This window comes from Triturus cristatus, chromosome 3_2 (assembly GCF_964204655.1).
Source record: "Triturus cristatus chromosome 3_2, aTriCri1.1, whole genome shotgun sequence".
Classification (NCBI taxonomy): Eukaryota; Metazoa; Chordata; class Amphibia; order Caudata; family Salamandridae; genus Triturus; species Triturus cristatus.
In genome coordinates this window covers 832047575-832063611 of record NC_140584.1, presented here as the reverse complement: position 1 = coordinate 832063611, position 16037 = coordinate 832047575, and the positions used below count along the sequence as shown (strand labels likewise).

At 46.0% G+C, this 16037-nt stretch overlaps 1 protein-coding gene across 1 annotated transcript in view; it reads right to left on the bottom strand.

Moving 5' to 3' along the window:
• The window catches only part of WDR81 (WD repeat domain 81), a 142085-nt gene that overhangs the window by 67385 nt on the left and 58663 nt on the right, over positions 1 to 16037 (bottom strand). The window contains exons 3-4 of the mRNA XM_085649069.1: positions 4190 to 4297; positions 3263 to 3453 (exon numbers count right to left, since the gene is read on the bottom strand). Of these exons, the coding sequence (XP_085505195.1) occupies positions 3263 to 3453; positions 4190 to 4297 (299 nt within the window). The remainder of the gene's footprint in view (positions 1 to 3262; positions 3454 to 4189; positions 4298 to 16037) is intronic.

Below are 16037 nucleotides of genomic sequence, written 5' to 3'. Positions count from 1 at the left end.
TCAATATAGATTTTATAAATTAATCTGCATTTTGTTAGATAACACAATACATCAATATCGATCTGTAGGAAATACACCATTTTTGCTAGGTCATCCTGAATTATTCACCTTTTGCTTGACCCTGTATTTTTACTAGTTATAAAACTCTGTGAACTTTACCCTTCCTAACCAGTCGTAAAGTGCCTGAACTGCCCGCTTTAAACATTGTCAAATTGGCATATTCCTAATTGGCATATTTAACTTGCCTATAAGTCCCTAATATATGGTACAAAGTGTACTCAGGAGCTTGAAGTTAAAAATGCCACTAGGGGACTGCACACATACTATGCCATCCACTACAGTGACAGTGCAAACATGACTTCAGACCTACCCCTGAAACCGGACCTTAACAGTGCAAAACACACACTATGACCTGTCAAATTGAACCCTTTTTGAAAGGTGAAAACCTCCCTTTTAAATATTAAAAAGTCACCCCCATATAGGTCTTGTAACCCAGAGGTAAAAGTAGGAGATGTAAAAATCTAGTGTTAATATGTCCTTCCAGTCACTAAAACCCTACAGCTATGTTCACTGTGGCAGGCCTAGCTGTCCCTTGTTGAAAACCAGAGTACACATTAAAAAACTAATACTGTATTTCAGGAATGGAACCAGCTAGAAAAATAAACAACTATTTTAATAGTTATTAAAAATCTCATTCACTTGTGAAATCGGATTTTAAATAAATATTAGCGAAGCGTAGCTTTTAGAAAGTTCTTTTTTCCCTGCCTGACATTCCAGGAGGTTAATCTGCATTGGCACTCCAGTCAGTAATTAACATTGAACAGGTGTTAATAGGTGTGAAATGCCTCCCAGAGCAAACCATGGGCTGACCTGAATGGGCAGAAATGACTTTGATGAACTCAACAGAATATGCAGGGTGGGGGCCGTGGGCATCCTTTTTGACACTAAAGTGTCAAATTCTGCGTTACAGGTCTGATAGGATCACATGTAACACTTGGGGCACACTTGAAAGGGGAGCGAACAGGAAGCCTGAACTATTATTTTGAATCCACTGAGGGTGTCATTGTTGACAAACATGGTTTGATTTATATATTCATATATTCAAGTGAGTTTTTCTTTTTTCGTTTCCCTTCATTTTCAGAAATCAATCTATAAAATGTATTGTTGGAATGATATTGGCTGGTTAAATTGAAACATTTCACTGAACTGTAAGTTGCGAAAATTTATTTTTAATTGCAGATTCAGTATACAAGATCTAATAATATTCTAAAAGTAGGAGAAATGTAGGACCTATGATGTTATAGATAAGGGACTTTCCTTGTATTATGTATGCGAATGTAGTGGACATGTGTTAGTCAATGATATTTAAAAATGTTAGGATTACAGGTTTTTATACATGTTTACTACTATACAAGTGATGGTTTTGAGTATATTACACCCCTTCAGCCCATTTGGCGATATTGATCACTCAATATTTACATATAAGGGACGGTTGTTTTGTGGAGATGGGTTTTATTAATGTTTTATTGTAAATATATTTTTGTGTATATTTTTACAGCCCTGATGAAGTCTCATGTTAGGGACGAAACGCGTTAGCAGGCTACCATCTTATATGATTGCAATTAAAAAGAAGGAAGAATAAAAGGATTGAAAAACACTTCTGTCTTGGATGGCTTTTTTAAAGTTATTGAGGGATTGAATGGGGACATTTTTATGATCATCACCTCTAGAAAGTAATATGTTGGATTTATAATTACATGATATATTAATTGTTAATCATTAGTCTGTGATCTACATTTATTTAGTATTCATTAAACCATTTGATTTAATTAGGATGATTGTCCATGGATGACTTTAAAGAAATGTACTCATTCACAATGGCAGAATATGTAGAATTATAACGTTGAACCATTAGAAGTGTGAGTCCAGCCTGTGGCCTGTTAGGTTTAGTTAACCAAGAGAGAAGGTTTTAAGATCATGGTAAATAGTAGCAAATGCCTTGCAATGCTTACTGATGCCTTTACAGAGATGATTGAATCAATACCAATTCTCAGTGACGGGTATCAGTCCAGAATATGACCTTTGAGATGGGTGGGTAAAAGTGAGGTTTGGTTAAATCTCAATTCCTTCATGGCAGCTTTATTGTACCAGACATTACAATCCCTCTTCAAATCTCCGTACAAATATTAATTTCTTGGTGTTAGCAAGATATTTTATAAACACTTCTCCAGCAGTCAACTTCAAAACTTTTGACAGACTTTCTAGTCCTAGCCTGGGCAAGATTGATCACCAACCTAAAATACATAATACAATTCTTATTTCCACCAGATGTAATGCTGTGAAAGACACACGGCCTCTCCTGCTTTAACTCCAGTTGATCCAGTTTTCTACTGAAATTAACAAAGAGTAATTCAAAATGACCTATCTTCGGTTTGGATAGGTTTGATTTAAATGCATAGCATTCAACAGATTTTCTTACAGAAAGAACCAGCATGAGAGCACCTTAGGTACCGAACCACCTTTATCCTTAGGAAGATAAACCGTATTAGAAAGAGCCACCATAAATACTTTGCTCGATAATGCAAACCCTCTCTATTGCATCCTGACCAAAATGCCAAGTCTTCCACCAACAATATTTTCAGAATACTGCAGCTAGACAGGCAGCTGGAAAGAAACCTGGGGACAGATTGCTTTTGTTACCCTAAAGACACTTCCTGACGATTGCTCAAATAACCTTAGAGTCTCTTTACTTGTGTATTTTCTTGGAGTGGAAAAGTGTCTGAATACCTCAGCAATGAAACTATGAAATGAGATAGCCCCACAGTTCAACTAACAATAATTTACTTCCCAAGACCACATCCACACAACACACTGGCTCAGGCAAACTGTACAATGCAGTCGAAGAACCTAGACAGAAACTCGCTCCCCACTAATGTCTATTGACGAGCACCACCTGGACTTTGGGATGTATGTGGTGCTGTGTTTCACACTTTGACTACACTGCCCGGTTTGATTGTCCATTCTTGCTGCATTTTCCTCCTTAACCCTCAGCTGTATTGATCCTGCCTCTTGCAACTTGTGTAAGGACTTGCACTCTGTTCCTTATATCCAGTGTCCTATCCCCAAGCATATCTTGCACTAACAGTCATAGCCATTGTAAGAACATCTCACATGGGTCCATATCGTATCACCAATTGAGCATTGTTGTAGATTACCCTCCAGTGACTCCCACAACCATCCAAACAAAAGAATGACTACTAACCAGGTAACTGATGTATGGCAGGAACTGGTAGGTCAAGACTGGCTCTCCATACAGGTGTGCCATGTACATGAGACAGTCCAGCACAGGTTTAGACACTTGATCCCCAAATACCGGCCATTGCTGGTAGATATTGCCACTGTTGAAAGAGTCACTTTCATCCCCTTTGGCGATAAACTGCTGCCTGAGCGGGCCTGGAAAATAAACAGTGCTTTAGCAGTCGGAAAGGGAGGAGACAGAGGACTATTCATCATTAACCAGAACGTAATAGACAGTATTAGCCAATCTAGAAGCCTTTTGATTACAACTCAAGATCCATCTTTCTCCACAACTCTGTGACATCCAGAGAGAGTTGGAAGCCTCTTCTATGGAAACACTTAACCATGGTGGAGGTTTGTCGCTACATAAACATATAAATAAATAACTGACACAACTCCAGTGCTTTCTCATGATCTCAAGCCAATTTGAGAATTTCAGAAGAATGCTATGTCTTTATGCTATATATGAGATATACACAGGCACCTCTCTGGTGATAAATCCAAAGGATGAGAGGCAGTAACAAGAAGACGAGGGGAGAAGATAAGGTGACATGAGGGACATCGATGAGAAAGAGATAGAATGATGGTGATGTAGAAACGATGAAGCACATGGGCGACAGAACGAGCAGCCATGCAGCTGAAAGAGGTAAGAGCATAAGCATAAGGGAGTAAAATACGTACAAACGGACCGGATGAAAGAATCAAGGCTTGTGATTTATGAGAAACCAAGAGAAGGGAACAGACAGAAGAGGAACGCTCACAATTATTGCATCTGGCAACCCCATGATAGTTGCCCTTCCTGCTGGTACTTTTCTGTTTATTATTCCTATGGCCCCTGTGAAACAGCACTGAGCATAGGTTTTATGTAGGTGAATTGGACTGAGAACGTTACCAGCATAGCAGGATGTGTGGAGTCGAAGGAGGTTCCTTGAGATTGACCTGGATGTTACTGTCGGACCAAGCTTGGCAGACAGCCACCTCACCATTTTACAGGCAGTGTCTAAAAATAAGAGAAGAGAGAGGATGGTGGTTAGTCAAGAGGGAAAGGGACCATGGGAGAGCAGAAACAGAAACAAAGTCCTTTTGTCTGGACTCAAGTGGTAGATGCAATTCAGTGAAGGCATTGCAAATGGGGTAGGAAGAGCAGCGGACGATAGCTTAGATGTCGAAGAACACAGCTAACAGGAGAATCTGATAGAGACTTCCTTACCTTAGAATTTCGCCCAGGTGTCAGTTTAATTCCACATATTTTTCATTAGCAGCACCCCTGCGCGCATTTCGTGCATGTGGGAAATTATGTTGCGGGACCTACATAGACCTCGCCTGGGCATGCGAACGCCAGTTCTTTCTTTTTCCACGCCAGCAAAAGCGCAGACCTAGAGAGCTACTTTTTAAAAAACTTTTGTCAACGTTTTTTCTGAGTCTTGGACTTCTGGTGGCGTCAAGATGTCCCAACGTAGGACCAAATTCAATCCCTGCGGATCCTGTCTTCGGATGAGGTTTGTGATAGATCCGCACCTAGTGTGCCTCTGGTGCTTGGAGTTCGGCCACAACCCGAAGTCATGCTCCGAGTGCTGGGCCATGAATGCAAAAGCTTTGCGGGAGCGGTCCCGAAAGCTGTTGGAGGCCCGGCGCTCGGCTACGCGTCGCTCCCATTCTCAGTCGAGAGGAAGGTCTCGAGAACGGTGGCAGAGCCCACACTCCTCTTCCCATTCCAAATCTTCAGGACGATCAGGGAAGCACAAGAAGTTGAAGAAGCATAACCGTTCTTCGACTTCACCCCGTCCGTCGGCCAACGCGACGTGGGACACAGAGCATTGTCGCTGTAAGCCTCCATCCCCGGACCCTCTTTCAGAGACGACTCCGCGCCTCCCCACTTTTCTGAGAACCAGAGCATCTCCAGCCCAATTGCAACAGTTTTATGAGGCCTTGCACCTAAATTTTAGGCAGTCCGGCTCTGCTGGAGCTCCTTTGGGAACACGGAGTCGGTTGGGGCCCTCAGGCCTTCAACGCTGGCAGCTCTGGCCCGAATCGCCCCTGTAGATCCGGTATAGGATCCGTACCGATGTTGGTCATTCCAGCTCCACGGTCCCCTATGTCAATCCCGGAGACTCTCCCGGAGCCAACATGTCCCTTGTCAGCGTCATCCCCGATTTGGATACAGAGCCAGACCAGCGTCAAGCGACGTCTGTTCCGGGGACAGAGGGGACCTTTGTCCCTATGTTCGTCCCTGGTGTTGATTTTGTACCAGGAGGTGGGGAAGAGAAATGGGTGGGGCCGCTGGAGCCTTTACCGGACCTTGGTGAGGCCAGTGGGTTGGACACTTCCCCTGACACTGGCTTGCATTCTCCCCCCTATCGTGGCTGCAAAGGAGGGGGCATCCTACACAATGGTGGTGAGGAGGGCAGCCGAGGTGCTTGGCCTCGATGTACCTTTGGTGGCAGTCAGGACTACCCTCCTGACAGAGGTGCTTCAGCCTGCAGCTTCTACCTCCGAACCTCTTTTGCCATTTAATGAAGCCCCAACTGATGTCCTTCTGGGCACTTAGTCAAGGGCCAGCACAGGAGCTCCTGTGGATAGAACAATTGTCCGCTGCCGTCGGCCCGCTCCAGGCAACCCAGCGTTCCTTACGCAACAGCCTTCCCCTGAGAGTTTGGTTGTCCAAGCCTCATCTTCCTAAGGCACATTCCGTTCTGCTCCCCCCGATAGGGAATCCAAGAAGCTGGACCACCTTGGGAAGAGGATGTTTTCTTCCTCCAGCTTAGCATTCCGGTCGGTGAATACCGCTTGCCTCTTGGGCCGCTACTCCCATACTATCTGGGATACAGTTGCGCAGGTGCTGCCTCAGTGCCCGGAGTAACCCTGGGCCGTTTTCTCCCGGGCAGTTGCAGACAGGAGAGAAGCAGCAAAATTCATCATTCGTTGTGGACTGGACACCACTGACTCACTAGGCAGAACAGTTGTCTCATCAGTAGCATTACGACACTATGCCAGGAAGAGGACTTCTGGCTTTTCAGGGGATGAACAATCTACTCTGATGGACATGCCCTTTGATGGCACTTGCCTTTTTGGGGAGAAGGCAGACTCTGCGCTTAATCGCTTCAAGGAATCTTGGGCCACAGACAGATCCTTGGGCCTCATGGCTCCAATTCATCCCCTTCAGGTTGCCTTTTATGGTTACGGAAGGGGCACCCAGCAACATCATGTCTAGCCCAGCCACAGAGTCAAGCAAGCTGTCAGCCTTTGCGTGGCCAAGGACGTGGGACTCAGCGTCCTCGTGGGTCTGGGAGCAAACGTTCGAGCCAGTCCACTCTTTACCTCCTAGTCTGACGTTTCAGGCCCATCATCGGCCAGTCGGAGGCAGGATTCACCATCACCTGCTCCGATGGCAGTCCATCACGTCGGACATGTGGGTTCCGCAAATAGTCCAAAGGGGCTACTCCCTCCCCTTGGAGACTACACCTCCCTCCATGCTACCCTCCTACAACTGTATCTCGGAGGATCATTTCACACTTCTTCGCGAGAAAGTTATGACTCTCTTTGCCAAGGGGGACATAGAGAGGGTCCATGTGCCAGACGTAGGACTGGTTTGTCTTCTCAGATACTTTCTGGTGCCCAAAAAGGACAAATGCCTATGTCCTATTCTAGACCTTCGGACCCTCAACTTCTTCCTTTGGAAGGAGAAATTCAAAATGCTCTCTTTGGCCCAGGTCCTTTCTGCCCTAGACCCAGGAGACTGGATGGTAGCGTTGGACTTGCAGGACTCTTATTTCCATACCCCCGTCCTGCCTGCCCACAGACTTTACTTACGGTTCACCGTCCTCAACTTTGCCTTACCAGTGCCCCTCCGGTGTTCACGAAAGTGATGGCGGTGGTCGCAGCTCATCTGCGCAGATCAGGGATACCAGTCTTCCCCCTATCTTGACGACTGGCTTTTGAAGGCAGGCTTGCCCCAGGCTGTTGTCTCCCACCTTCAGACTATGGCGGACATCAAGCACTCACTGAGGTTCACTATCAACATGCTGAAGTCACACTTGACTCCCTCTCAAACGTTCCCTTTCACCGGAGCGATTCTAGACACAGTGCAGTTTCTGGCCTATCCTCCTGAGCAGCGAGTCTGGGATATTCAGGCTATAATACCGAGGTTTCAGCCTCTATCCTGGATTTCAGCGAGAATTACTCCGAGGCTGCTGAGCCTCATGGCCTCCTGCATCCTGCTGGTGGATCATGCCAGATGGCGTATGCGGGCTCTGCGGTGGAACCTGAAATTCAAGAGGGCACAGCATCAGGGGAATCTTTCTGACTACATCCAGATCTTGGAAGGAACTGCGCAGCAACTGCAGTGGTGGCTAACGAACGAAGATTGGGTCAGAGGCAGATCCCTCTCCCTTCCCTAACCAGATCCAACATTGGTGAAGGATTCATCATTCCTGAGATGGGGTAGCCACCTGGGAAAGGCGGCGATCAGAGGCGTCTGGTCTCCACGGGAGTTCGGTATCCATATCAACCTTTTGGAGCTCCGGGCGATCAGACTGGCACTGAAGGCATTCCTTCCCTCTTTTAAAGGGAAAGTAGTGAAGGTGTTCACAGACAGCACCACCACCATGTGGTACTGCAATAAATAGGGCGGGGTGGGGTCATGGACCCTTTGTCAGGAGGCTCTCCGCCTTAAGTCATGCCTGGAACATCAGGGCATATCCTGGGTGGTTCACCTCTGAATGCCGGAGAAGACGAATTCAGCCGTCTGCATCTGGTCATCACGAATGGCTTCTCCATCCGGAGTTGGCGCAAGGTCTCTTTTAGTGGTTGGGAGAGCCTTGGTTAGATCTGTTCACCTCCGAAGAGAACGTGCAATGTCAGCAGATTTGCACGTTGGAGTTTCAAAGGCAGCGCTCACTCTGCAACGCTTCTCATTGTGAGTGGAGCTTTGGCCTCCTCTACGCATTTCCACATATACCACTTCTGTCCAGAGTGCTCAAGAAGATCAAGCACGACCGGGTTCAAGTCATTCTTGTGGCTCCGGATTGGGCACGAAGAGTCTGGTATTCCGACCGTCTGAGTATGGCCATCAATCCTCCGATCCGACTGGCCTTTCTGTAGGATCTTCTGACGCAGCAGCAGGGGACGGTTCTTCACTCGAACCTGTCCGGTCTCCACCACTTTGTGTGGAGATTGAGCGGCAGCAGTAGACGGCTTTCGACCTTCCACCTGAAGTCTGTGATGTCATCTTGGCAGCCAGGTGTCCCTCCACTAAAACGGTATACACCTGTAGATGTAACAAATTTGTGGCATGGTGCACAGCAAAGGCTGTTGATCCCCTTTCTGCCCCTCTTTCGGAGGTTCTGTTGTACATACTTTCTTTGGCCCAGCAGGTCTCTGCTTAGAGCACCCTTAAGGGTTATCTTTCGGCTATCTCTGCCTTTTTGAGACTTCCAGATCAGCCCTATTTGATCAAATCTCCCATCATCAATAGGTTTAAGAGCCTTACTCACGTTTACAACGTCTCCTTTCATAATGCCTTACTTTGGGATTTAAATTTGGTCTTGACTTTTCTTATGTGTGCTCCCTTTGATCCTCTTCACAATTGCCCGCTCAGGTTTCTAAACCCTCAAGGCTGCTTTCCTAATTTCCATCACCTCTGCTCGCAGAGTTAGCAAGCTCCAGGCTCTGTCTTCCAAGCCTCCCTATCTGTCTGTCCATCCAGATAAAGTGGTGCTTCAAACTAAAGCTTTGTTCCTCCCTAAAGTGGTCACGCGCTTTCATGTGGGCCAATCCATTACCCTGCTCATATGTTAGACACCCCGCATCCCTCCAAGGAAGAGGAGAGACTCCAGCACCTCGACCCAAAACGTTCGTTATTTTTCAATCTTGATCATACCGAAGACCTCCAGGTGGACGATCAACTCTTCATTGGCTATGTGGGTGCCAAGAAAGGTCGGACAGTACAGAAGAGGACCATCCCTTGATGCGTTGTCCTCTGCATTAAATTGTGCTACACATTGGCAAAGAAGTAACCTCCTGTGGGGTTATGTGCTCACTGTACTAGAGCAACAGCGGCAGCCACTGCGTTAACATGCGGAGTCCTAGTCCTGGATATCAGCCAGGCAGCAACGTGGGCATCTCTGCACACGTTTACCAGACACTACTGCTTGGATAGCCAAGTCTAGAGGGACGGTCAGATATTGTTTATTGTTCGATCACTTAAAATCATGACAATTTGGGATAAAACAAGAAAGAAGACACATTTCATCTTAAGTGCAACAGGAAGAAGTTAAAAAGAATAAAAATAAAATTACAGTGGTGCCAAATATATATATATATAAATGTATATATGTAAATATTTTTTCTTTCTTTTTTCAAAGTGAGCAAGAAACAGCTAAAATGAGTTTAAAAACAGAAACCTTGTTGATGGGTGTGAAACCCGCCCCTGGCTTTCAGTAAAACAAGCAAAGGCACCACCAACAAAAGTCTCGAGGTTTGGTAGAGAACACGGGGGTCCCAGTTTGGTCATATATTCACAGATTGGACGATGGTTCTTGTAAACCTACAGAGTTAAGTTTTTTTTACAGTTTTGAAGACAAATTTCGTAAATCTAACATTTAGCATTGTGTTGTTGGGATTCATTGCTGATATAATGGCTTGCCGGCAAGATCGAACGCCGTATTTGATCCATCCGCCCCACAGCAAACGCCTTCTGTCGTTGAGAAATGCGGGGCAAACACACACCTGGTGCTCAATTGTTTCTGGGTGATGACCACAACCCCTACAATTGATGTCCTCGTTTGAGCAACGCCATGCTAGCAAATGTTTTAAAAAGGGCCATTCGCCAATCCTCAGAGCCATGAATCTTTTCTTCCAGATGGCTGCATAAGTGCTCGAAAGATATGGGGCCTCTGGTCTGGATTTGAGCTCCGCAATTATAGACCAGGCGTGTTTTCTTTCAGACAATTGTGCCCTGTCCCGATGAAAAGACCAGAGTTGAACACTTCTTTTAATGAACAGTTTTAGTGCCTGCTGGGGCGGATTAGTACCCCAGTAATCCACAACGTCAAGCAATTTCAAGGAGTGTTCAGGGTAACGTCGGTGTTTTTGACTAGATTGCCCTGCTGATATTTCTTGCCACAACTTGACCTCCAGGCTTCCTTCCCTTGAGTTACGCAGCCTATGGCACAACTTGATGAATGCACCTGCTCCGACATCCTCATGGTTCTGAAAGCCAAACTCGAGCCTTATCTGGGCTGGAGATACTGATTTCGAAAAGTGCCAGGCTCATTTGAAGATTCTAGTTATTGTTTTATTCAGCATTAACAAATTGCTCCCCAACATTATTTCTTGCCCGTATGTCAGACAGTTTGTAACCTTTGCCTTCATGACTGTCAGGAGGGGGGATAAGCTAGGTCCAAGTAGCTGTGTCAAAGGTTTCATTGATGCTGCTTCAAGGGACAATGCTTTTGCTTTGACCGCTTCTGTTTTACAAAAGAGCCCTTGGAATCCATGTAAATGCCCAAATATTTGTACGATGTCACAGTTTCAATTTTTTTGCCATCAAAGAACCACCCACCAGTTTGCTGCTTCCGGTTCCCAAAGGTGATGGCTTTCGTTTTTGAAAGATTTCGTTCCAGAGTGTTACTTAATGTAAAAGAAAGCAGCTGGTCAAGAAGTCTCTGTAAACCGACACTCGTATGGCTGAATAAAACAATATCGTCGGCATAGAGCAAATTACTAATTCAGGATCCACCACGTAGGTGGGGATGAGAGTTGACCTTGTTCAATAGATGAGATAAATCAGAAATGACAAGGTTGAATAAGATGGGGGCCAACACACACCCTTGTTTGACCCCACAGAAGGTCGGTATTTTTCTTGAAACGTGTGACCCGTCACCCAGCTTGATACGAATCCAGGTTTTGAATGAAGTTGGATTATTGATTTTAACAGGTCACTCGGGATTCCCCATTTGTGTAATTTGTGCCATAACAGGTCCCTAGGCACCCGGTCGAAGGCCGCTTTAAAGTCAACGAAACACCAGTGTAATGACATTTTTGAGAATGCTGCTTTCTCCGTAAGTACGGATAGGGCCAATAGGTTGCTAGTGGTGCCTGATTTGGCCACAAACCCAGTCTGATTAAATGGCAGCCGCTGAGTTTTTAACGCCCAGGACGACAGGTCTTCCAACAGGAGGCTTGCGTAGTATTTGGAGTCTACATCTAGGAGGGCTATCATCCTGTAGTTTTTAGGATCTGCTCTTCTGCCTTCTTTAAAAATTGGGTGAATTATTGCTCCTTTCAATGATTTTGGCATGCCATGAGTATGTCGGCATTGCAAAAATAGTGGGGCCAGATGTTCGGACCAAAGCGTGGGGTCGGCTTTAAACAGCACCTGCGGGAGCCCGTTAGGGCCTGGGGCCACGTCCGTCCAGGCGTTGCTGATACAGCGAGTAATATTTTGTCTCATTCCTTCGTAAGAGAACCGGAAAAATAAAGAGTCTTGCTGAAACTTGGTTTCCACGGTATTGATAAGTAAAGCAGAAGCATTTAATTTATCAAGTGTGGTTAATGTGCCATTTCTCAGTGTGTTTCCCATGGTAAAATGATGTTCAACCGATCCCTTCCTTTGGTGTGATCTTGGAAGTGCTCTGTTAGAAAAAGGGCCCATTCGGCTTCACTTATGTTTGCAATGCATTGACCAGTTACGCCCAATGTCCTTCTGTTCACCAATGACCAAAAGGATTTAGGATTGGAGTTTTTACTGGCGTGGACTAATTTTAACCAGAACTGGTTGGCTGCTTTTTGTTTATCCCTGTTAAAGGATATACTAAATGATTTCTGGGCTTGTTTATAGATGGAGAACGCATGAACATCTCCCTGACGTTTTCTTGCGAGACGTAATGCAGAATTGCGTTTGGTCTTTAATTGTTTTTGTCTCAGCTGTGATAGGAGCTCCCATATTTTAATTGGGACAATTTCTGCTGTGCTCCATTCTCCTAGGAGAGATCTGTATTTGTCCATTATTGCAGGGATTAGATGATCAGTCCATTTTAATCTTTTAAGGTTCTCTGTATATATGCCAGTTGTAGTGTGGGCTATTGCCGAGTGCTGAACAACATTGAGGTATAATCCTATTATTTGAGGGCGATGATCCTGACGCCCGGTGATGCAATATAAAAGTTCTCTATTGAATAGAGCATTTCGAAGTTTCCAAGCGTGTAATCAAGAAATGAGTAGGAAAGACCGTTAGTTCGAGTCCAGGCCGGTGGAGAATCCATAGAAAATCTCCCATTCAATACAGTGAAACCCAGACTATTGAGTTGTAAAACGGCATATTCACTCAATTTGCTCGGCCTAATGCCTGATGATTTGAGGGGCCACTAGGTATGACGGTGCGGCAGGGAGTATTTTGTTATAGTCCTCTGGGGTGCTTGAGTATAGTGGTGTTGAAGTCTCCAGAAATTAAGCATGGGGCTGCACCATGGTCTCTTATCAGGTTGGAAGTAATTTCAATCAGTCGGTCGAATTTGGCCTTTTTCTCGCTGGAATGGGGCGCAACATAAATGTTAAGCAAAAATAGTTGTCTGGCCGGGTTTGAACTGCCGATTCTGATACCAATTATCCAATCTTCATTAAATTCCAACACATTGGTATTCAGGGATAATTTACATGTGACGTAGATCGAAAGACCGCCTCGTGGCCGGCCGTGCTTGTGCACTCTTAATTGCTGGTAGTCTAAATTCAAGAAAGCCTTCAATAGGGGGAACTTGTTACAGACCAGGGGGCAGATCAGCAACACCGGTGATAATTATCGCTAAACGCACTTAGCGCTAGGATAATTATCGCCGGCTAGAGTGGATTTTTATCGCTGAGATAGCGTGCTATTAGCAACGCTTATCTCAAAAGCGATAAAAATCCTCACGCTAACTGCCCAACGTGAGATTATCGCTGGACCCTGTATCATGGTTGGCATTAATCGACGCCTTTCCTCTACGTCGTGGCTGGGGTTACCTGCGGCGTGTACTAAACCCTCCAAGTTCTTCCCTGGTCTCTCTTCCCTGCTATTGACAGGCTAGATGTACTAACACCGCGGGTAGCCGTTAAGTTGTGATTTGTGGGTGATGGACGCGCCTAATCTACTTCATGCTTCTCATTGGATAGAGGAAGGCCTCTTTTTGACGTTGTTTGGGGAGTAGGGTTAGGAACTTCAATTTGCTCAGACCAAGTGTTTGATGCATGTTGTTGGTCGTTTGTTGGTCTTTCCACAGAATTTACTTATCACTATTGGATATTGTTACCATTGTGGAGCATCTGTCCTTGGTCATTCTTCTTCATTGAATACCTGTCAGTTCAATGCCTGTTCAAGTCCTTTTGTACATCCTTTGATAGTACGTGTATTGAGGCTATACAGCACCACTGTATATTTTTCCTCACAGGTTTGCTTACTTTTAAGATTTGTCATTATATCTTTTTATATTGCTCCTTCATTTTAGGTAATTGAGTTACCTTTGGGCCAACTATAATTTTTGGTCCCAATTATAGACCTATCCCTGGTAAGATGGCAGCATTCTCAGCCGCTTTATTCCACATTGACTTCAGCTGGTATTACTCTTAGCTACCTTACTCCTTAATTATTTTCTGTTTCCCATCTTATTCAGTATTTCTTTTATTTTCAAACTCTCTTTGGTTTATTTTCTTTTTATCACTGGCACTCTATATCTATGGAGTTTGCGATATACTTACTCGTCTTTTCGGTGTCTTCATTGGTCACTCTTTTTTCTGCCATTCTGGTTTTCCTTCTGCCAATTTGGAGGTAATTTTTGTGTTTATCAGTTAGTTTTGTTGCATGCCCCTTTCAACACAGAAACATTTATTGTCACCAATGGCAATTTCATGTATCTGTATGTAAGGTCCTTTTGACTCAGTGTACTTAATTTTATTGTATGGATGATACATATTATGTTTCTTTGTTTGTCCGGGTTGCTGTGGCCGTCCTGAAGAAGGCGGTTTTTTTCGCCGAAACATGCGTAGACAAATTATTATGAACTTGTCCTAAGATCTAGTCGCAACACATTATTAAGAACTTGTCCTAAGATCTAGCCACATTGTATTCCAACCAGCAACAATGAATTTATTCTCATACGTTTTTATGTTGTATGTTTGATATTTATGTGTTGTATTCACTGTCTTTTTTTTTTTTTTTTTTTGAAACCGTTTATTGCAATCTCAAATAGTTACAGGTATGGGCCTACAACCGTCTGGCCGGCCGCTAGAGTGGCAGAAGCATATGACATATATACAGAAAAATCTCTTGGCGGTGCAAAAAGGTAAATCAGGAGATATCAGTAGTGCAGGCCACATAACTCCAAACCCACAATACGGTTTCCTTTTGTCGAAACACAACAACACAAAAAACCACACCCGCAAGGCAACCCGCAATCCCAAGTGACAGCACGCGCTCCTTAAGTGGGGGACCCCAACCAATCGCCAAACTCTGAAGAGGGGAATGAGAACAGATCAGGGACTGGGGAACCACGTGCCCGTGGCTGGGGGAGGGGGTCGGCTAGGGGGACGGAGCTGGTGAGGCAGCCGGCAGCAGTGGCGGCTCGCAAATACCCCCGCGATAGGCGTTCCAGGGGCCCCAGATTTTCACCCACGCCCCAGGCTTACCCCTCGCAACATACACCACCTTTTCACGAAACATACACCAATCCATGTGTTCTTTCCAGGCCGACACCGCCGGGGGCCTCTGGGATCCCCACAATTGAGCAATGTCACGCTTAGCTATCATGTATCCCAGAGTCACCCACCGCGTCTGCGGAACCGAGTAGTCAGTTGGCTCCCACACATTCAGCAAGCATCTCCTCGCTTCAGGCAACAGCGCGACACGCGTAACCACTCGCAGGACCTCGTGCACACCACGCCAGAATCGCTCCACCTTTGGGCATTCCCACAGAATATGCAAGAAAGTTGCCAAAGCACCACAGCCACACTTACACAGTCCATCCTCAGCAAAGCCCATACGTAGAAGCCTTGGCCCCGTCACGTAAACCCGGTGGAGGATCTTAAGCTGGACGAAGCGAAGGCGAGCCGGGATGGCCACCTCCTTCGGAGAGGCCACCGCGGAAATCCAGTCCTCGTCGTCCAATTCCAGCCCATCGGCAACCCAGGCCTCGCGGAGGCCAGTCAGCAGGCCCGATCGGTCGTTGATCAGTTTTTTATATATAAGGGAGATCGTGCTGTCTGGGACATGGCCATCCAGCACTCTGTCCTCCAGGGGGGAAGACTCCGGAATGGACGCGACATCCGGGAAGACTGAGCCCAGCGCGTGGCGGACTTGTAAGTACCGAAAGTACTCACTGCCTTGCAACTGAAACTCCGTCTGCAGCGTCTCGAAAGTTTTGAATCCCCCCCTCGTCCAGAGATCTCCCACTGTGCTGATGCCGATCGTGTCCCACTTCTCGAAGCCCTTCGAGGTCCACAGGGAGCCCAACCTCGCAGACGCATATAGCGGTGACGCCCGGGTCAAACGGTCCTTCCACCCCATAGCTGCGTTAGGCGCGTGCCATACACGCACCATGACACGCGTCGGTCCCGTCAGGCGAGGGTCCGGCGCGCCAGAGTAGAGCGCTCGATTGTAGTCGCCACCGGGCAGGAGCATCTTGTCCATTTCAAATGCCGGGTTCAGGGCGGGCCCGTAAAGGCCATGATTAATCGCAGCTAGCTGGGAGGCCCAGTAATACCGTTTAATATCC